General features: G+C 36.8%; 1 protein-coding gene across 1 annotated transcript in view; it reads right to left on the reverse strand.

Annotated features, from left to right (window-relative positions):
- The window catches only part of LOC114634448 (snake venom 5'-nucleotidase-like), a 37,491-nt gene extending 14,276 nt beyond the window's left edge, over positions 1–23,215 (reverse strand). The window contains exons 1-2 of the mRNA XM_028783040.1: positions 22,988–23,215; positions 7,136–7,287 (exon numbers count right to left, since the gene is read on the reverse strand). Of these exons, the coding sequence (XP_028638873.1) occupies positions 7,136–7,287; positions 22,988–23,178 (343 nt within the window). The 5' untranslated portion in view covers positions 23,179–23,215. The remainder of the gene's footprint in view (positions 1–7,135; positions 7,288–22,987) is intronic.
- Positions 23,216–23,789: the final 574 nt, after the last annotated feature.

Below are 23,789 nucleotides of genomic sequence, written 5' to 3' on the forward strand. Positions count from 1 at the left end.
AGAGGAGGGAGGGAGGGAGGGAGGGAGAGAGAGAGAGAGAGAGAGAGAGAGAATGAGAATACAAATTTTATGAAAAAATCAAGGAATGGACTAAATAGAAAGATATCGTGTGTTGGTGGACGAAAAAGCACAGTATTTTCCATGTTAATTCTTTGCAACTGTTGTACAGATCCAATGCCCTCCTAACCAAGATGTCTACTTAAAGTCATTCCATGAGTATCAGCAAACTAATTCTAACATTTACATGGAGAAGAACCAGAATACACACCACAGTGCTGATGGAAAGGAAAAATAAATGAGGGCTGACTGTTACCTATCTTGAAGACTTAACTAAAATCGACAGTGTTCACAACAGGGTGTCAGTAATGCAAGAAACAGATAAGTAAACCACTCAAATCAGTCAGCAGCAGAATGGAAAGATTCACATAACTACACAGAGTTTTGACCAAGGAGTAAAGACTATTCAGTGGAGAAGGATTATTTCCTTCAATCTGTATTCAAGGTAGTTTTAACTCCATAGGCACATTTTAAAAATGAATCTAGAAGGACTAGCCAATACCAGTGACCTCTGAACTTCACTGAGAGACCCTGGCAAACTACATATGAGAGAGGCTACCCCATTCTTAAAGAATTTTGGAGGCAAGAATAGTGAACCTGTACACAAAGATCATATGTTTTATTAAAACAATTTTTAAAATCTTGTAATCATAACAATAATACCATGCAAACTGCTGCCATTATGGCCAACCTGACTGCATTTGGAGTCATTTAGGAGATGCTTAGACATGGCTCTGGGCATGTCCATAAGACTGTCTCTAGAAATAATTAACTAAGGGGAAGACACACCTTAAATGTGACTGCATCAGATCATGAGCTGGGTGTCTGTCTGAATGGAGGTGAAATGGCAGAGTCCTGAGGGTCCCCTCTCCCTGCTTCCTGATCCATCTAGAAGCAAACAAGCATCTCAGTTGTCACAGAGCTGCCTTTCTACCATGATGGACTACCTCCTCTCCAACCACAAGCTAAGGTCAGTCCTCCATGCCTTACATTGCTGCTTGTCAAGTGTTTGGTCACAGCCCCAAGAAAAGTAACTAAGACATCGTGTACAGATCTAAATGCTGTGGAGCACCCCTCTGTGTCAGGCACTGTTCTTGGTCTTAGACACACAATACATGCGAAACAGACAGTGCCTTTGGGTCCTTGTAGAATGGGGAGAGACAGATAATAGGTGAAGTGCATCCTCGCATCTATTAGAATGGCTGCCAAGGATGTGAAGACAAGGAAGCTCCATGTGCTCTCAGTACTCATTATAGAGAACAGTAAGAAAGAGGAGGGGGAGGAGGTAGGAAAGGAGGGAGGGAGGCAAAGAGAAAAGGAGGGGGAGAGAGGGAGAGGGGGATAGGGAGAGGGAAAGAGAGAGAGTACCAAGTTCCAGCTGAACATGAGCTGTGCCACATGTTTACACTAGTCCACAGCAATGTGACAGCTCAAAATGACTAATGGGACATCTCAAATTCACTAAAGTACTGCATGAAATAAAGACTGTGTCAGTTGATTGTAAGTCTTTACTCTTCATTATATATTTATGCCACACTGTATATTTATATGTACTTATGACATCATATTATACTCATGTTTGCAAGTAATTATGACACCAATTTAAATACTAATTTCAAAAGTAAATAAAATACATATAGTAATTTTTATTTAAAATATGCACTACAGAAACAGTTTTTAGTGACAAGAACACTAAAACTAAGGAAGATCAGATTTAGCATTCAATTGCTTTATATTTAATTTGTACATTAGACTTCTAATGCAGCTGAAGACCAATATGTCAGCAGATATAGACCAGAGGAGCAGTAGAGATACAAAGTTAGCCATCAGGAATTCACATACCAAGGCTATAAATGAAAATCATGACAATGACATCAGCCACATTTTTAAAAGATGAAAAGCTGCTTTTGCTTCTTTATTTCCTGTTTTGCTTACTTTTATTTATGTGTGTTTTTCAATTTTATTTCTGTATGCATATATGCATGTTTGTATCATGAAGTCCAGAAGAGGTCGAGTGATATCTGAGCTGGGGTTACAAGCTTGCTATGTGGGCGCTGAGATTTGAACACTAGTTTTTATGTTTGTGCAAAACATATATAGCAGCTAAGCCATCTCTCCAGTGCCTGGCAGTTTCTTTTAAAAAGGTATTTCTTATAAGCTGACCAGACTCCTAAATATATGATCACTTCCATTCATACCTGGGAAGTACAAATCCCTCTTCCTGTGCCTAACCACAGACACTAAGAGCCAGAAGTACACCCAGCCGGAACAAAGAAGAGCAAGAGCAAGCCAGCTCTCAACGGCCTGATACAAGAACAGACAAAGCACATCATACCACTGACACACGCTGAGATACGTGCTTTTAATTCACCAGAGGAAGACTCAGTTTCCTAGTTACTCACAGCCCATAAAACAGTCCCAACCCCAACTCCCCATCATCTGTTTATCCTGAGTCGCACTGGTACACCACAGACAGAAGAAAGATTCTCTGATTTTCCCTTTTATTGAAAATAGTTTCTTTTCTTGTACAATATATCCTGATTATAGTTTTCCCTCCCTCTAAACCTCCAAGGTCCTCCCTACCTCTCCAACCCTCCCCACCTGATCTATTCCTTTTCTGTCTCTCATTCAAAAGGAAGAGACTTCAAATGAAAACAACCAAACGTGACTCAATAAATCAAAACCATCATATTGAGGATGGACATGGAAACCCAAGAGGAGGAGGAAAAGTCTCAAGAGCATGCACAAGCGTCAGAGACCCACTCTTCTCAGACTCTGGAGTCCCATAAAAGCACTAAGCTAATAGCTGTAACGTATACTCAGAGGACCTGGTGCAGACCCATGTAGACCCTGTGCTTGCTGCTTCAGTCTCTGTGAGCTCAGATATATCTTGGTTAGTTGACTCAGAGAGCCATGTTCTCTGGTGTTCTCCATGTCCAACAAAAAGAAGATTCTTTTTTTTTTCAATATTTTATTTATTTACATTTTAGATGTTATCCCCTTTTTCTATTTCCTCCCTCCCCCCATTAACCCCCATCCCATCCCTCCTCCTCCTCCTTTTTTGCTTTTATACTGTTTAAATTACACGCAAGTATTAAGGTCATTTCTAGATTGAGAAACTAGCATCACAATAGATGCAAATAGTCAAAGAACAAGTAGGACAATAAACAAAGTCCCGTGATCACTCCCATGTCACTATTTCTAAGGGCTTATCAGGATGACCTAAATATCTGAGCCTACTTCCCTGTCCAAGCCCAAAGTCATTTTCATGCCTGAAGAGCAGCTGAGACTTTTTGTCAACAATTTATTGCAGGGATTCCTTATAATCCTCAAGGACAAGGTATTGTGGAAGGGGCCCATGGAACTTTAAAACAATGTCTTCATAAAATAAAAAAAGGGGGAGGTATATCCCCATACACCACAAATTTATTTAAATCATGCTCTTTTTATATAATTTTTTTTTAAAAAAAAACTGGATGCCAAGGAACTTTCTGCTGAATGTCAATGGCACCCTAAAATGAGGCATACTTATGCCTAGGTGAAAAGGAAGGATACACTTACTGACACAAGACATGATCCCAACCAGGTATCTAATATGGGGAAGAGGGTATGTTTGTGTTTTTTCTGCAGTATACTGAAGGAGCATGGTGACTGCCAGAATGATTGGTGAGACATGCTGTTGCTGAGACAAAGAATGATGCTGACTTGTGAGCTTACTGAGTACCCTGACAATGGTGACTGGGAAGCTGTATTGGACTTACGTTCCTGACCCACCTTTGCTTGACTATATCCCAGATGGGACAAGCTGCCTTGCCTCAAGTTTTTAGACCCTGTGGTACAGAGAATCAAAAAGAAAAGTCATAATGACTCTTGTATTTTTCTTAAAGGTGACCAGTTATTCGGACTCAATCATGGACTGGTCTAGAAATAAATCCAATATTGGAAATAACAGTCTTCATTTGGAAGGATGGATCTGGACATTTTCAGAGACATATTTGGAAGTTAGCTGCAGTTCTCTATGATGTTATGATAGCAAGAGATAAAGTTGGGACAGGATCTGGATTTCAAACAAGTGTTAGTGCATGTGATAAGGCTCTTTTAATTGTCAAGTTAAAATTACTTTTGGCTCTTCTACAGTATTTATTGTAAGTTGCACTGACTGTATACTTTCTAGTTGTGTTAGTGTGTTGAAACTTGGCATGTCTGTTACAGGTGTTTATCAATCAAAAGGAAGATTCTTAAGAGGAGCAAGACTTACAAGCCCAGGAACAGCTGTCTCACAACAGACAAAAACTAGTACTATAAGTTTATCTGTTGAGATTACACTTCTACCATCTCTCCCTTGCCTTTCCTCCTTCCCAATCCTCTGACATACTTTCCACTTGATCGCTTTCAAATTCATGGCCTCTTTTTTTATTGGTGTGTGTGTGTGTGTGCATGCACACATGTGCGTGTGTTCCTAAGTGTATAATTTCAACTTGCTCCATTTCAACAAAATAAACTGATTTTTTTTCAGGGTGTAGCTGAGATGGTGATGAAACAAAAACTTAAAATAACAATGACTGGCCTTCATGTTTGTCATTAGACATACAAAATAGTCTTGGACAGAACCAGAAAATGTATAGTATTGAGTAGTGTAGAAACAAAACAGAAAGGGCCAAGAACAGAAAAGAAACACTTTGCTCCACAGTGAAATGTTTTGGTCACTAAACCTTATGACTTTACCACCTGAACACATGTTTATAAATATTAATTTTATGACAGGACATCTTAATGCACTGATCTGGTAGGCTCCTCCCCAGCTCCACTCTCCTTCTCTATTCTGCTCTGGTTCTGGATATTCCAAGTTCAATGGACTCCATTAACTAGCTCCTTCTGCTTGCTTCCTATTGGACTAAACAACTGTGGATACAGGTAGAAGTGAGAGAACTGTTTGGAATACAGAATAAGGTCAAGGTATTTAGTACTCTAATGTCCCCTTCCTTCGAGGTCACTGTAGACTGACTGCGTGCTATATTGAAAACCATTCATGTATCTCACCAGCTGACCTTCCCATGCAATTCCTCCCTTCCCTTTTCAGGCCTCATGACATTATGCTCAATAATAATGTTAGTAGAAATAGTATACAGCAGCACATGCAGCTTTAATATTTTCTATAATCACATTTTTAAAGAAATTGAAAAAAGTTATTTTATATTCTTGTTTTCATAGTCTTAAAATGTCAGTGTCTAAATGAAGTTTACAGCACACCTCGGGCTAAAGTCTTCCCTTTTTAAGTGCTCAAAGCTTTCTTATCCCCCCCCCTTACATGTTTTCTTCTTTCCTCTGTATCTTTAAGCCTTTTTATTACACTGTCCCTTAATTCCTCCATAAATGTGTCATCTATTTTGTAGGAGAATAAAACTTACATTCTCAGGGAAATGATTTATAGAATGATCAAGAAAAACCACAAAGTGGTATAGTTACAACGTGTTCTTGTCTACTTGAGAAAATGTGCACAAAAGAAACTGGAAAGAAATATTGCTAAATATGAAGCTAAATGATGATGTCTTACTTAGATCTCACTGTCACTTTGTCACAGCCTAATGTCGCCAAAGAAGAGAGTCTGAAAGTCTCAATGAAGGATTGCAGAGATCAGATTGGCTGGGAGGCAGACTGTGGAGAACTAACTTGGTTGTTAGTTAATATGACAGGGTCTAGCCCACTATAGGAAGCACCATTCCCTGGGCCCTAGGTTGTATAAAGAAGCAAGCTAAGTATGACTCTACGAGAGGACAACATGAGTGCTGATGTCCTATGTGCTATGTGATTTGTTCTTTTACCAGCTGGCCTTGCTATGCTATCCATTCTTACAATAAATATCACTAAGACCTAAAATGTCCTAATATCCCTGGTCAACAACCTCTCCACACATCCAGTTTTATTGTAAAAAATTATTAGTAATAATAATTATAATAATAGAAATCACCTAAATATATAATAGTAAATTTGTTAAATAAACTAATATCCAATAAATGGAACACTTTGCAACTACCAATGTAACAAAAATAAAATCACATTCACAGCAATGTGAATGAACTTAGTGATCCTGAACTGTACATTTAAATGGTAAAAATATAAATTTTATTATCTTTATTTTACCATAATAAAAAGACATGAGGAAATGTTCACAATGTACTTTTCACTTTTTAAAGTAAAATATTAACAGTGTGACACACCAGGGACAGGGAGATGCTCAAAAGCTGAGAATTGATCACTTCATTCATTCACTGTATAAAATCTAGAAAACCTCACATCTCTTCTACCATCCAAACGTCCACAGAGAACCACTGCCAGCTGCAGCATATCCCCTAAATGGGATGGTAGTTACATAAACAGACAGAAGCCTGTAAACCTCAGCCTCCAATTACTTCAACGTGAGCAACTAATGCTCAAAATATTATCAAAGTGACGCCATCTTAAGAAAGAAACAGCTGAAATGCTTCCTGTGGGTCTGGTGTGCACAGCTACTATGTTCAGCCTTGAGAGAAGCTTCGTGAAGATGCATCACTATTTTCCCAATTTTCTATCAAAAAACAACTAAGAGCCCAGTCACTTTATTTTGTTGATATATCATTGATTTTAGTTTGGAGGTTTCTAGGGGACGGAGGGAGATAGGAACTGACTCAACAACTCAGGACAGCTAGAAACTCACTATGTAGCCCAAACTGGCCTCAGACTAATAGTCATCCTTCTGCTTCAACCTACTAAGGGCTGGGTTTAAAGGAGTGAACCACTAAGAACATCAGCCTCTTTCTCTCTCTCTCTCTCTCTCTCTCTCTCTCTCTCTCTCTCTCTTTTTCTTTCTTTCCTCTAGTGACACGTCTCACATTCAGACAGGCATAACTAAAAATCACAATAGAAAGTCAAATTTTGGTTGAGTACAAGTGTTCAAGTTCATTGTGCAATCCTGTTTATTGCTTCTGAGTACCTATAAGCTGATGAATAGGATTATTTAACTGTTATTGTTTGGCATCAAATTACCTAGTTTTATATAAATTGCTTTTAAAACTTCAAATACTAAAAATGTATTACTTACCAAAAACTGCAAAATGTACTCCCAATTCATTTAATATAGAGATCATATGCTTTCCTTTTGTTATCGTACTTAAGATGGAAGGATTTAAGCAGTCACCACTGAAAATCAAGAGTGGATTCAGGATGCTGAATCTTTTCACAGCTGTGGCAAACCTACGAGAACAATGGCCTGTGTTATCACTGAATGCCTAGGAAATACAAGGGCAATGTCTCAAATAGCAACATGAATAATAAGATTATTTCTCATAGCCAAGATATCTCAGTAGCACATTTGCATTCTGAAAAAGACAAGCTGGGCTCCCCACTCCAAAAAAAAAAAAAACATACATTTAAATTAAAAGTCTTATGCCTCAAAAGAAATCCTCAAATATATAATGGGAAATTATTTTAAAGAAAACACTTTAAAACTTGTCAGAATATTGAAACTATTCCACAAAATGCATATTCATAAATACAATTTATGCCCCCTGAGAGCATCGAGAAAGATGTGTATGCAGGCTGGACCTAGGCCTCCCCGCTCATATGTAGCAGATGTGCAGCTTGGCCTTCATGTGGGTCCGGAACAACCGGAGCAGGGACTATCCCAAAAGCTGTTGCGTTTAAGTGGGATATGTTCTTCTAGCTGGGCTGCCTTGTCTGACCTCTGTGGGTGAGGAAGTGCCTAGCCCAGCAGACACTTGAAGTGCCAAGGTGGAGGGGGGTGCCCAAGGGGGATCCTACCCACTCAGAGGAGAAAGAAAGGGGAGACGGCAAGAGGACTGTGGGAGGGGCAAGGGGGCAGTGAGCAGGATATAAAGTGAATAAATAAAAAAAGAATAATTTTTAAAAAGATAAAAGAATGATGTATATAATGCTAAACTAGGTTGTTTTATATAAATTTATTGCATGAAGTTTAATATAAGATAATGCTTCTTTGTGGCCTTGAAACTAATGTCCCGATGTTAGGCAAATCCACTCAGCCCCTACAGTGTTTTCCATTCTGCTGTGCTCCCTTGATTCATTCATATATTCTCTCTCTCTCTCTCTCTCTCTCTCTCTCCCTCTCTCCCTCCCTCCCTCCTTCCCTCCCTCCCTCCTCCATATTTTGTTTTACTCCTTTGTCTTACCTAATTTATATTGATTTCCTTTCCAGTTTTGCCACTTGTTCTTTTCATGTCACAATATTCTCTTTTTCTTTCCTTTTTTACTTAACATTTTTCCTTTTCATTTATCTTGTCCCAGCTTTATTTCATTCATTTTGACCTAACTAATGCTAATGTCATAGTTTATTTTATATTAATCTTGAAATTTTATTTTCTGTGGTTATTGATGGTGCAGACGTTGGTTTTAATTAGTTCTGTTTCTATATCTACTTTGTTTCAGCATTATTGTTATGGCAGTTGGTTTTCTCCTGAGTGGTACTGAAAACTAATCCCTAGAGAAAGCCACCAGTAAAGGAGAACTTCAAATGAAATTGGAAGAGATAGTCATTCCAAAAGATGAACAAATTACCATGTAAAACCACAAAAAAAAAAGAAAATTGAAACATGGCTCTTCCAAAAGTTCACAGCTCTTCAATTAACTGAATTCAAACATAGAATAATGACTAATAAGCCAAAGAATTCAAAATTCTAGTTTTAAAAATGACAACTGACTTCAGTGAAGATTTAATTAAACTAATACAGTGAACAAGGCTATTTTTTTTAAAAAAGGAGTTGAGAACATCAAGTTGGATGAGATACTCAACAACTTGCGTAAGAAATTCAACAAAGACATGGAACAAATATAGATATCTGGACTGAGGATAAGGTTAAATTTTCTTACATTCAGAAGAAATATACGCACACTTCTTAGACAGGACATGGAGATCAAACCTACAAATATGTGATGCTAGAAATGGTCATCAAAACAGAGAGTAAAGGCACAAGAAACTTACTCAATGAAATCAGAGTAGAACCTTTTCCAACTCTAGGTAATCAAATGGACGTTCAAGTCCACAAGGAAAACAGGCAGGAGTGGAACAGAAGCTTTCCGCATGCTATGATACCTAAGTGCCAAGAGTACAGAACAAAGAAATGATATTAAAAGCTTAAAACAGAAGTGACGGGTTGCTTAAAAAATACACAAGCCAATTAGAATAACAACAAACCACCAAAAGAAACCCTAATGGCCAAGAAAACATGGGCAGTAGTATTTCAAACCCTGAAATAAGACGAACTAACCACCGTGGTTATTTTATCAAAGTCACCCTTTAATACTGAAGGATAAATTAAGAACTTCCACAATAAACATAAACTGAAGTAATTCATGACACCCAAGCCTGGACTGCACAGCATTTCCAAAGAAATCCTAGACATGGTAAGAGGAAGAAAGATACATACAGCCGTGAATAAATGGGGCAGAATAAATCACATTAAGGGGGAAGGTAAATAAACAATAAAAGGAAAGATTAAAATTATTAACAATAAATTACCATATTTCTAAGATGAATGGAAAAGTTACCAATATTAAATGTAAACAGTCTTAACTCCCCAGTTAAGATTCAGACTCGACAAATGAATTTAAAGTTATACAATCATTTCTTATCCACAAGAAATGCATTTCACAGGCAAAACATAAAGACAGAATGAAAATGAAAGGCTGGAAGATGAAAGTCCAATAAATGGAATCTAAAAGCAACTAAGAGTAGCACCATTTGATCAGGCAAAGCAGACTGTAAGCCTAAGTTAGTCAACAGGAATAAATAAGGTCACTATTTATTAGTCAATAAAACAGTGCATCAAGAATATGTAACAATTATAAATAATATGCTATGATTGTTGATATACCCAATTTTATAAAATAAGCACTACTGGATATTAATGGACAGATCCAGACAGTGCAATCAACATCCACTCTCATCAATGGATCACCTAGACACAATTAAATAAAGAGGACAAGGAGATAGCCAGCGAGCATGACGTATGAGCATAACGACTTCAGTCTGGTTGCCTAGCACCCACTGGAAGCCAGGCCATGCGCATCTGTAACCCCAGAAAATACAGAAACAGGGTGGTCTTGGGGGTTGCTGGACAACCAGTCTGGAAGAAAGGTCAGCTCAGTGTCTAGTGAGAGACCCTGTATCAAAAAATAAGGTGGTGACCAGAAAATGACACTAACTCTACCTTTGGCATGCATGAGTGCATACATCATAAACATGTGAAAACATGAATGCAACACATATGTTATGTGTTGAAAATAAAATTAAAAGCTTCAGAGCTAAAACAGCAATCCAAATCAAAAGACACAACAGGCATCTATAGAATCTTCCAACCATTTCAGATTTTTATCAGCAGCTCATGAAACTCTCTCAAAAAGAGTACCACTTTATGCCATAAAGCAAGTCTTACCAAACACAAATCAGATCAGACCACAATGCGATCTAATTAGAAATCAATAGCAAGATAATGGAAAAACCACTATACACTGAATGGCATGCTTTGGAATGACCAAAGGGTCATTGGAGGGATTAAGAATACCAAAGATTGGTAAGACAAATTTGGTTCTTTAAAAATAAAAAGACAAGCCTCTAGTGAAAACAGTATAAATGATCTAAATTAATAAAATCAGAGATTAAAGAGATGTGTGAGATGAGATCACAATGGGATCAATTAACAAAATCAGAGATTTTATTATAACAGATACCACTGAAATACAGACATCATTAGGGACTGTGTTGACACATACTCAAATAAATTGAGAAACCTAGAAGAGATGTATAAAAATTTAGATATACATGACCTACAAAAATCAACCAAATGGAAGCAGAACAGTCAAACTTATATTGAGCAGTGAGACTCAAACAGTAATGAAGTTTATCTTAAAGGAATAAAAAGACAGCCCCAGGACTGGGTGGATAGACTGATGAATTCTATCTGACATTTAAAGAACACCAAGGGCTCCTCAAGTGCTTCTGCAAAATAAAAAGTGAATGCTTATAAGCTTCATTCTCCAAAGCCAGTATCACCTATAAAAACCAGGCAATAAGTTACTTGCAAGGCTAATTCAACAGCACATTAAAGAGATTATATATACCATCATCAAACTGCTTTCATACCAGTGATGCAAGAACAGTTAATGTAACAAACACAGAAATGAAATCACGAACCAAAATGATATGTTCAGAATGCACAAGAAGAAAAGGACCCACCATTAACAAAATCAACACTTCTCATAACAAAAGCTCTAAGGAATTTAAAAATAGACAGATAATGGCTACATATATCAAACCTATAGCCAACATTATACTGAATGGATAAAAACTGAAAGTATTAGTTCTAAACTTCAGAATGTGTACTTTCTCCACTCTTGTTCAATATAGTGCTTGAATTCTTAGCTAGAGTCATAAGACAAGATAAACAGGAAAAAAAATTCAATTAGCCCTATGCTTGGAAGACATGATCCTATAGTCAAAAGCCTATCTAAAGACTCTAACAAAATACTCTTAGATCTGACAAGTATTTTGATTATAGTATGAGGATTCGAAGTCAGCTCACAAAATGTAGTAGCTTTTGTCTATATCAGGCACTAATCTACTAAGAAATAAGACAAACAACCCTATTCACAAACACTGTGAGTGTTCAGCCATAGATGGAATATCTGTATGAGTCATTTCCCTCAAGGCTTAGGAAACATCACAGGAGAGGTGGTGGAGAGAATGTAAGAGACAGAAATTGGAAAGTAGTGCTGAGACAGGACTGTTATGCAAATCAACCTCTCACTCCTGATTTTAGAGGAAATGCTTTCTGGTTTTTACACCAGTATCACATTATTTTTATTATGGCTCCATAATGTATCTTGAGATCCAGAATGGTGATCCATTGACCATAGTTCTTTTCACACAGGATCTTATTGACTAAACAGGGTCTTTCGTGGTCCCATATTAATTTTAAGACAGGTTTTTCTATTTCTATGAAGAGTGAGATGGAAATTGTAATTGGGATTGTATTGAATCTGTAAATGGCTTTTGGTAGAATGGTCATTTTCACAATGTTAAGTCTTACCGATCCACAAGCATCTGAGATGTCTTTCTATGTTCAAGTGTCTTTATCTCTCTCCTTGGAGCTTTAAGGTTTTCATTGCAGCAGTCTGTCATCTTGTTGGGTGGGTTTATTATAAAATGTTATTTTCTTTGAGGCTATTATGAATGAAAGTATATCTATGATATTATTTCTGACATTTGTTGCTGTTGCATAGAAAAGCTATTGATTTGTGCAAGTTGATTCTGTTTCCTACCATGTTGCTGCATTCATTATTTCTAGTTTTCTGATAGAATTTTTAGGATCTTTTATGTATAATATCATGTCCTCTGTAAATAGGAATCATTTGATTTCTTTTCCTATTTATATCCCTTTAATTTCCTTCTCTTTCCTTATTGCTCCAACTAGTTCTTCAAACACACTGTTGGAAAGGAGTTGGAATAGTGGACAGCCCTGTGTCATTCCTGATTTTAGTGGGATTGTTGCAAGTTCTTCTCCACTTACAATGATGTTGGCTGTTGGCTTCCCATATATAGCATTTATTATGTTGAGATATGCTTCTCCTAGTACAGCTCTTTATGGACTTTATCATGAAGTCATGTTGGATTTTTTCAAAGGTTTTTCTGCATCTATTGAGATGACATGTGATTTTTATCAGTAAGATCAATTATGTCATTTATTGCATTTACTGATTTACATAAAGTCAACTTGGTCAACATTGATAATCTTATGTTGGGCTGTTGGGTTAACAATTATTTTACTGAGCACTTTTGAAACTGCTATCCAACACCAAATGGTCATCCCTGAAAACACGCAAGTAACTGGTAATTGTGTTTATATATATATACACATATATTTATAGATATCAGTTTTATGTATATGCAATTAAAGAAAAAGTAGTCATCTCAAAGAGAAAAAATGTTTTAGAAAGATAAAGTTGGGAGGGTACAAACTGGTAGGTAAGTAGAGTTGGAGAAAATGAGAGTTAAATATATTTCATTATATTCATGTATAAATTTTAAAATTAAAAGGGAGCTGGAAAGATGCCTAATGCAGTTAAGAGCACTGCCTGCTCTTTCAGAGGACTCAGGTTCAGTTCCCAGCACCCACATAACAGTTAATAACCATGTGTAAATCCAATTCCAGTCCATGTGCTAAACACATGTGATACACAAACATACATCCAAGCAAAACACCCATACACATAAAATGAAAATAATAAAACCTCAAAAAATTTTAATCAAGCTGTGATGGCACATGACTTTAATCTCTGTTCTCAAGAGGCAGAAGCAGGAAGATCTCTGTAAGTTCAAGGCCAGCTTAGTCTAAATAACAAGTTCTGTGTCAGTCAGAGTTACATATCAAGATAGTTCCAATAAGTAAAATTTTAAAATAAAAATAAAAGGCTCAGTGATATTACTTTAAAATCATATATTTGTATGATACAGTCAAGCTTCTGTCTTGCAGAAAGTCAGAAAACAAATGTCAGCTAATGTTAAAGCAGAAAGGAAAAAAAATACAAGTAAAACCAAACAAGCTACATTTTTGTTCACTGAAAAATTTACAAAGTAGATATATCCTAGCAAGATTGAGAAAAATATCATTATAAATAGCAAAATAAAAAGAAAGTAACACTACAGATCCTATATAAGTACTCTTCTGATAATAAATTTGAAAAATAATGCAACATACCAAAACTGACAGGAAGATATTTTTAAAATTTGACTTTTCTTATCACTACTAAAAACGATTGAACCGTACTTTAGAACTTTTCAACAAAAACTTCAATCCGGGACATTCTTTCAAAGACTTTTAAAGAAATAACACTATTATTACACAAATTCTTTCAGAGAAGAGAAAAAAGAGTAATATCTTCCAATTAATATAGTGTTAGCATTATCTTCACACCATAATTATAGATCAATATTCTGTACAAACATACAGACATAAGTCTTAAACTAAATTTTAACTAACTGAATTAAGTAGCATATAAAAAGATTAAAACATCATGATCAAGCAGGATTTATTCAATGTCATGTACTACAACTCTCTTTTTTAAATTATGCAGAAAATTTTCAACATTTGGTCATAATTTTGAAATTATATACAAACTAGGAATGTAACATTTTAGTCTAGAAAACTTTAAGGTAATAAATTAACCACATGGATTTCCATATAAAATTTATGTGAAGATACAAATACTGAAGAACAATTAGAGGATTTCTACTGTTGAACATGAAGATTTATGATAAAGTTGTGGTGACTAGTATAGTGTATGATTTTCTTAGATTAGTGGGGAAGTATAACCCAGGAACAGATGCATAAATACACAGTCACTTGATTAATTAATACACACACATCCCTGAAGTTCAGTACTAAAAAGGGCATCTTTGTCAATGAAAACTATATATAAATATATATAAATGGTGCTACTAAATGAAATATTTAAATATATGTGTAATTATACAAATGATACAAGCATAGAAGATGAATAGCTTCTCAATCATACATGAAAGTTAAGTGTTTACTGCTCTAAAGGTGGTTGAACCTAGAAGAATGGAGCCTAACTACGAGCTGGACTAAAGTCTCATGCATTAGCCTACTTTATTCAGAGCATCAGACAATTCATACTCTGAGGGCTAAGAAGAACCACATGAATAAAGTATTTAATCATACACACAAGCCACAAGTGGCAAAAACATGTTTTCCATAGAGGCATAAAAACAAATAACAATATAATTCATAATCAAAAGTAAACTCACTTGTATCTGCTACACCTGGGAGGGGCATGAAGCACATTCCAAGAACAATTCCATTTTTGAAGAAACGAGGGTCACAAGACTCTGTTTTGTCTTGTTTGCTTGGAGTCTCTCACAAGCACTCAGAACTCCTCCCGCATGACGACGCCAACCTTAGACCATGTTTGACATTTGACGATTGATAAGATAGGTCAGTAGGTAAAAGTACTTGCTGCCAAGTCTCACTATTAGAAATCAGTTCCAGGACCCCACATAGTGGAGGAAGAAAACGATCTCAAGTTATCCTCAGCCTCCTCCCACACACAGATGGACTCAAGTGCACATGCACACATACACGGAGACATACACATGTGCACATGCTCACATGGACAAATAAAACACACGATGCATAAACAACATAAAAATGAATCACGGATATAATTTTAAAAACAAAATAATACATCATTTAGAAGAAATCATACAAGGATATCTTCATGACTTTGAAGCAATGGTTTCTGACACAGACCAGAAAAAAAGCTCAAATCACTAAATAAAAAAAAAGTAAATAAAACAGTTTAAATTAAAATCTTTTACTGATTGAAATATACCATTAGAAAAAAAAACCACTGACTAAATATGTGGAAAGCATATATTTAACAATGGAATTGGATCTAAAATAATTAAAAACCATTAAACTCAACTTCACAAAAACAATTCAGTTTTTTAATTGGGGAAAAAATACCATGGACTTGGTCATGGTGGCATACACCTGTAATGCAAGCAGTAAGGAAGGCTGAGACTAGCCTATGCAATTCAGTGAGATTCTGTCTCAAAATAACTAAAAGAAGAAATAAAAATTAAATTTAAAAATAAAATAGAAAAAATCAACTAAGGAACAAGTACAACTGGCCCATAATTATATTAAAATATTCCATATCATTACTCTACAAGAAATTCAAATTAAACCTACAATTGTATGTTATGATACACCTACCAGTATGATAAAAATAGATAATACTAAAACATCAAGAAAATACAATAATCAAAATTTTCATATACCGCTCATGGTACAACTATTTTGAGAAAATGTTTGGCAGCACTTAGTAAAGTTACACATATGTCTGTATGACACAGAAACTTCACTTCTGGGCATGTACTCAAGAAAATGATTGCTTCTAGCTACCAAAAGAGTTATGTAAGAATGCTAATAGTGATTTCATAATAGCAAATATTAGAAACCATCCTAACATCCTTCAACATTAGAACAGATGAGTAAATTATGGTATAGTTCACACATTAGAACATAGTTCAGTAAGAAAAATAACAAATTATCGCTACATACAACAGTTTGACTGAATCTCAAATGTGTAAAAAAATAAAAAACCTCACATAAATGAGTAGACGCTGTAGGATTGGAGTGGAGGACAAATGTCCCTCTTCCCACTGCTGGGAATGAGGGGTCCGGAGATTGCTAGAAATGCTCATATTTTGATTATTTAAAAACCATATAGAACCCTAGACTTAAAAAAATTGTAAAGATCAGTAAGTCTAGTCAATAACTTGCTTTTAAAAGTTAAAACGTGGAAGTAATACATATGCTTACGCAAGTCAACAAAATACATGAATACAAAGACTGAGCAGTGTATGTGTTCAAAGGATTCCGTGCAATGACAAATGTATCTAGAAAGAAAGTAGATGTCACAAGATTCAATCTGAGTTTTAAGAATGCAGTAAGCAAATAAGGAAAACTTTAGGAGCAAAACTACAAAAGTTTTAAGAACTTCAGTGGACGTGATAACTGATGTGTTCATGTTAACACGGTAAAGCATTTGCTTATTACTTTGCTTTTTCAGACTAGTAGAAGGACTGCCTATAAAAATTTGTTTTCAGGTCCTATCCCATGCCTATATAATCTGAAACACTGAGATAAGATACAAAAACATGTGTCTAACAAGTCCTTTGTACAATTTGGATGCATATTAGAGAAATGAGCTGGAGAGATGGATCAGTGGTCAAAGCACTGGCTGCTCTTTGAAAGCACCCACACGGTGTCTCACAACAGTCTAACTCAGGGCCCGGAGGATCTAGCACTCTCTTCTGCCCTTCTTGGGCACAAGGCATGCACATGATCCACAGACACGCATGTAGACTAAACGCCCATACAGTTTTAATTAAGTTGAGAAATAACATTATAAAGGAAACTAGACTTTAAATCTATAAACATATACCATAATTAGACTTTTATTCATTATAAATATTTTATAAATTATTGAGATAAAAATCAAATGAGGAATCGGAGTTCTAATAAAGAGTTTGAGGGAGAAGCTGGTAAGCTGATTGTAGGCCTATTCAAGGAGACATCAAAATGAGTATCCTCAGTAGGCAGATGGAAATATAGGTCTAGAAAGGAGGTTAGATCCGAATTATAGATCCACAAATAGAACAGATGAAGTAGTTAAAGCCAAACGAATTTACAAACTGCTTCATACTACTAGGTCTTAGAGAAACAAAGATTATAAAAGTTTGAGATTGATGTCAAAAATGTACAATATAGATAGAAGTTCTCAAATTTTCAATCTCAAGACTCCCCTTTCCAGTGCCCCTAGAAGCTAAGAAATTAACATACACACCTACTAACTAAAAAACAACAAAGACCTAGTACATGTATTTTTATAAAGAATATATTTGCAAACACAGATGGCACATTTGTGCAAACCTCATGTCTAGCTAAGTAAAGAACAGTGAGATCCTATCTCCTGTTTCATTCGATTACTGGAATAGTCTGCTTTGTATACAGTATATTTTTAAAACTCTGGCCTTGCACAGATAAATAACTAGGAAAACATTTCAATAAATTTTCTGAATAATTGTGAATATTTTGCTTTACTACTATTCTAAATTTCAGTAAGACAGTTCCCAAAAATAGTTTTCAATGTGATATGTCAAGTCATATGAGTTAACTTATTAAACTCTATACCCTCAGAACAAAATAAAAATGAACAAAGCAATGGGCATCTAGCAAGACAACAAAGAAAATGGCTGGGGCTGTTATTTTCACATATAGGAATCTCATGGAAATCTCTAAGGTGCTCGGACTATGGTTTGGGAACTGCTATTTATATTTGCAACACAGGCAATGGGTTCAAACCTTAAAACTTAACAAGCATGTGCCCCACATAGTACGCATTCTGTCTAATTACTTTCTACCTATTCTTTAATCTGCACCTTAACCTAGAGACTTGTTTCTATTCCTGTGCAGCAAGCACATGCCCTATTAGCCATTATTGCCTTTCTCTGGTGTTTATGAAACCCACTATGTAGATTTTCACCTCTGAATTTTTGCTCTTGCAACTTCATCCTACAACAATTTCACTGTAGACAGTCAAATAACTCATGCTATTTCATTTCACTCAAGTATCTCCTCAAATATCCCTTGACCATGAGGTCTTATTTATTTTTATTATATTTTATTTATTTTATGTCCATATGGAGGTGCCCGTGCCATAGGGTACATGTATAGGTCAAGAGACAACTTGCAGGCTCTGATTCTCTTCTTCCATCATCAAGGTTCTCAGGAATGAACTCAGATTGCCAGGCTTGGCAGCAAGCACTTTTACCCACTGAGCCATCTCACCAGCCCAAATAAGGTCTTATATCAATAGCTTGTTTTAAAATGACAAGCATCCTAACTTCAACTTGACACTTCTTATTCTCCTTATTCTGTATCGTCTTTCTCTAAAGCATTTGTTGCCATCCAGCATATGACATAATTCCTTTTTTTAACTATCTGTTTTTCCATCTGAAACCTCCCATGAGGTCTCTGATCTCTACTATACTGTTGCTGCTCAGAACAGTGCCTAGTGTTGTACCTGGAGTGTTTTAGATGAGTTATATCAACAACTCCTGTTTTTTGCTGGACACTATATGCCAGACAGGCCATATCTTAGAAATGAGTATTTGTTGAACCACATGCACACTAAGTACACATCTGTCCCAGTATGCAAAGATGTAAGCATAGAGGTTGACAACTGAACTTGAGAATGTAACATTTAAGGAACAAAGAAATTATGACATCTTCAAATCTGTTCTGTTTGTAATCTTATAACCATATGACCTAGAGTTGTTGCCATTCTACATCAGCATCTCTTCTTCAAGAAACTTCTTTTCTAGGAACAATAGTTAAAATGAAAATGTTCCCAGAGGTGCCGATCACAGACCATTCACCAGTAACTTCAGTTTTGTTTTTGTTTCCTTCATCACCATAGTAGTTCCAGAAATCAGATGGGTACACACTGTTCCTCCAAAGCCACGTCACTAATGCGCTCTACTCACTGGTGTCCTTTGATCTGGCCTCTGAGAGTAACTGGCACTTCAATGACATTAGAATTCTGTAATCTACTGAGCTTCACCCAAGATACTAGCATTCTCATTAACGTGGCTGATAAGTATATTAGTGGTATGCTTGAAAAGAAACATAGGAGGATGAAGTGCTGCAGGAAAATCACTAAGAGCCTTTGTCAAGCTACACAATCCATTAAAAAACAAAAACAAACAACAACAAAAACATTTCCCAAATACCATCCTGCCATCAGACACATGTGTTCAATGGTCAACATGAGGCTGAATTGTTTCCGGGCCTGTACCTATTTGGAGACAGGCTCAATGCAAATGACGTAATCAAGCTATGTTAGATGAGATGATAGAAAGGAGCCTACTTCAATGACTTACATCCTCATAAGGCAATGCAAGGGTTAGGGGCTGGGGGGAAGGAAGCAGTGAGAAGCTAGGGACAAGAAAAGGGAAAGGGTGGTGTGGATGGCAGGGGGAAAGGAAGGGAGAGGGAAGAGGGGGGAGTAATGGCCATGTGAAGGCAGATCCAGAAACTGAGTAATGTATGTATATGTATTACCAAGGATTGCTGCCCTCAACAGAAACTAGGAGAGAGGGCCCATAAAAGAACCAACTCTACCAGCCCTTTAATTTGCAGCTCTTCCAAACATTTTCTTTTACTGATTTAAGCTACCCATTTTACAGTACGTTCACTAGTCAGTCTTAGAAAACTAATGCAGTACTGATATAAGTAAATAATGAGCTGAAACATGTCTTCCACTAGGGAATAATTCAAAGGATTTATAAAGTGTCTTTGCCATGAAGGGGGTGAAGTGTAAGCCCCTGTTCCTTAAATGTGAGCTCACAAAATGATCTCATTGCACACAGAGGGATGAATGAAGTGTACTTCAGAGTGGAATATTTTCACAAAAGTCCATGTCTGCACTATGCAATGTAAACAAGATGCAGACCTGAAACAATGTAATTTAAAAATGGAATTCTATTTTTGTGGTTTTCTTCCAGATGTTAGATAGATTATTCCAGTATAACCATAAGAAAAACATATAAATTTAAAATAAAGGACATTTTAAAAACACCTAACTGATATCCCTTTAAAATATCAAGAGGATTAGAAACAAAGGTTATCTAGAGAAACTTCCACAATCAAAAGCAGTCTAAAGGATGAGAAAGAGCAAATGCAGTGTGGTCTTCTACATGGAATCCTGAAACACAAAAAGAATATCACATAAATACTAAGGGTATCTAGACGGAATATAGATGTTGATTAATAATGTATGCATTTCTCTTTATTAGTTGCAACAAATGCCCTCAATGCTAATGTAAAATGTAAGAGAAGCATATGTGATGTCTTTGCAATATTTCATATCTTTATGTAAGTCTAAAATAGTCTTGAATGTCATTAAAAATAAAATAAATCAAGACCAAAAACCAAGAGAATTCACTTTGCCACTCCCTCTGTGTTCCCACTGTGTCCCATCATGTTTTATATTATGTTGGAAAGTCACCATTCAGTACCATTCTATCAGTTCAGATTGTAGTGCTATTTACCATGATCATTCATTCAGAGACGTTATATTTTCACTGTTCACTATACACAGTTGTGGGGTCTCAGAGTAATAATAAACACAAAGTTTCTATTGACACTTCTATTTTCTGATGTAACTGTGTTTCTTTCCTCACTGATATGACCAAACATTTGGTTTTTTTTTTTTTAAAGAAAAAAATTAAAGGGGAGTGGGGAGGGTGGGGAGGTATAGAAATACAGTTCATAGGCCAAGAAGGAGTGGTAGTAGGAGTGAGTTGGTCAATGATGCCAACCAAGAAATATGGAAATGTCATTTCTCAGCTTGGTGTCTCTTTTACCCCATTTTATCATTCAAGGATCCTGCCCATGGAACAGTGCTGTTCATACTCAGAGTGGGACCTTGCTTCTCAGTTGAACTTCTCTGGAAGCAGCCTCACAGATACCCAAGGGTTTGTTTCACTAATGTCCTCAAATGTTGCTTAATTCAGTCAAGCTGGCATTAGAAAGTAACCACCACAGAAGTCTTGGAAACTTCTGGCATGATCTTTTGCACACAGGATCAATTATGGATGCCATGGTGTCTTAGACTAAACACTTGTCAATCAAAGTATATGTGCAGATTGTAAGCATGGGTATATAGAAAAGAGAAACTAGCCTGTACTTTTGAGGAGACAGTAAACATCTTCCCCAATGATCAGTAACAATAACAAATGGACTCTACTAAGAAGTCACGGGACTTGAAAAATAAGAATTTCTTCCCAAAAAATACAGAAGAGCAATATATGTACAAAAAAATTTAGAGAGGGCCTACAATAATTGGAAAATGAAGGAATAGCTGGGAGATGTTATTCACCCAAGTATCTGATAGCCACTTTTATCTACACAGACATCAAGCATCTCAAAGAAAACATCCTTTCCAACATCACATTGATTCCTCAAACCAACTACACCTTCAGAAATCATTTCAAAACCCTTGATCTTTGGCATTAAGCAACAGACCAACCCTAGGTAACTTCTCTTCTTCGAGCTACTCTCCAATGCTCTCTTCTACCCTTTATGTACAGTACATACACAGACTCTCATATGCTACACAATAACCACTTCTTAAGCACTATTTTGTCTTCCAAATCCAACTGTTCTTTTGATTCTTATTCCCCTACATTACTACCTTGTAACTACACTCACACAAAGAGCCTCCAACTGATGTCTCCTCCTGATTTTTAATCTCTTCTGTTCAAAAGCACCTTTTCCCCAAACACGTCTTGGGGCACATCACAAATGCCTCTTTGACAGCCTGCAGTAATGTATATGACTTTTGTAATTCCTAGACAAGCATTCAGCATATTCCAGCACACCAGGGTTAATATCCAACTACTGCTTTACACTGGCATCACACTGCCCTGCCTTCCCATCATTATACTTCCACATTACCCAATAACTTGGCACCCTTGAATCACTGAGAGCAAGAACATGCATTGAGCCCACCCTCCTAACCTAAAACAAAAAGGGAGAAATGAAGTCCATCATGGTGTTTAAGCAATTTGCCACATATAACCCACATAAAACAAAACCCAACAAGAAAATAAAATTAAAACTATATGGGAACTGAGGTCCTACAAACCCTAATCCTAAATCTGTCCCCATCTCCACTGATTCACATCCTACCTTTCTTTAAATCCCTTCCTTTCTTACCTACTGTAGGGTTATGACTTTGTAAATCTCGGCAAAATAGATGAAAAATAATTAGGTACCTGACAATTAATAGTTACAGATGTTTCACTGAGAACTTAAATTTTCATAGTACATTAAAAAGAAAAATAAACTAATACAAGTTTCTTTCCTTAGATACTTTACATAATTTACCTCACTTAACTGCAAGAAAAACAACTCTGCTTAAAAACTAATGAAACAGGGTCAAGAAGTATTGTCTTAGGCCAGGATCATACAATGATCAGGTGAAGTGGCTGAAGCTGAATTCAGTTTGAATTAAAAGAGAGTACTGCCCATAGATCTCACTTAAAGTTTCTAATCCCCTATTGTGCAGATAGAATACTAGGCCCAGTTCCCCCTCCCCCTCAAAACCATTGGAGTTACTACCTAAGTCCAGAAGGGAGATTGAACAGTGGCCCCAAAGGGTTAGCACAAAAGCCTCCCTGCTCGCTTCCAAGCCTTTTTGTAGGTTTCCAAGGTCGCCACCCTCCATTCCCCCTCCAGAGTCTGACAAGAAAGATGGCGGCCCACACCTAGCAGCGCCTCCTACAGGCTCTTCAGTACTCGAGTCCACATCATAAACATCGTTGAAATGAAGGATGGTCAAGTTATAGGAGTCCATGTCTCCTGACTGGTTCCCCTGAGTTTTGAGAGAGAGTACTTCACTCAGCTTTGCAGGCTGAGGGGGTGCCAGAGCTGGTGCCTCTTCCTCACGGGCCTCCATTTCTTAGGCACTGTGTAGGACGCCTGTCTCAGAGCCTGGGCAACCCTGTTCGCATGCGCAGGATGGCAACTATAGCATGCACAGATGACAGAGGGAGCATGCGCGGGATGGCAGCCGGAGCATGCGCATCACTTGCTGGCCTGAGCCTTGGGTTGAGGCCTCAGCTTCTTCCGTGATCCTTGACTCCTCGTGCCCTATGCTTGCCTGACTGTGCCTAGGGCAAAAAGTGGCTGCCGTGTTGCCTGACAGCCGTTGAGAACTCAACGGAAACCCTGATGCTTCTTGCTTCTTCTTTGGCAAAATGAGGTCATAGCTTTAGGAACATATTCAACACTTGGTTCTTTCAAATCTTGCTTAATAAATATTTTTCTACTGCAGTTCCCACCCCCTTTTTTCAGCAAAATAGGATACCCGTTAAGGACCTCAAGTACATGTTTTTTAACACCAAACTTATTGATTCCTTTCTGTCTGAGGCATCCTGAGTATACATTAATAACTGATCCCAGACACTTGCGCCTGGTGCTGATTCCAAAAAAAGCAAAGCAGAACTGGTCCTTATCCTGGGGGACTCTGTATCATTTCACCTTGCCTCAGCCGTTTTTTTTTTTTTT

Source organism: Grammomys surdaster, unplaced genomic scaffold, assembly GCF_004785775.1.
Source record: "Grammomys surdaster isolate TR1022 unplaced genomic scaffold, NIH_TR_1.0 99, whole genome shotgun sequence".
Classification (NCBI taxonomy): domain Eukaryota; kingdom Metazoa; phylum Chordata; class Mammalia; order Rodentia; family Muridae; genus Grammomys; species Grammomys surdaster.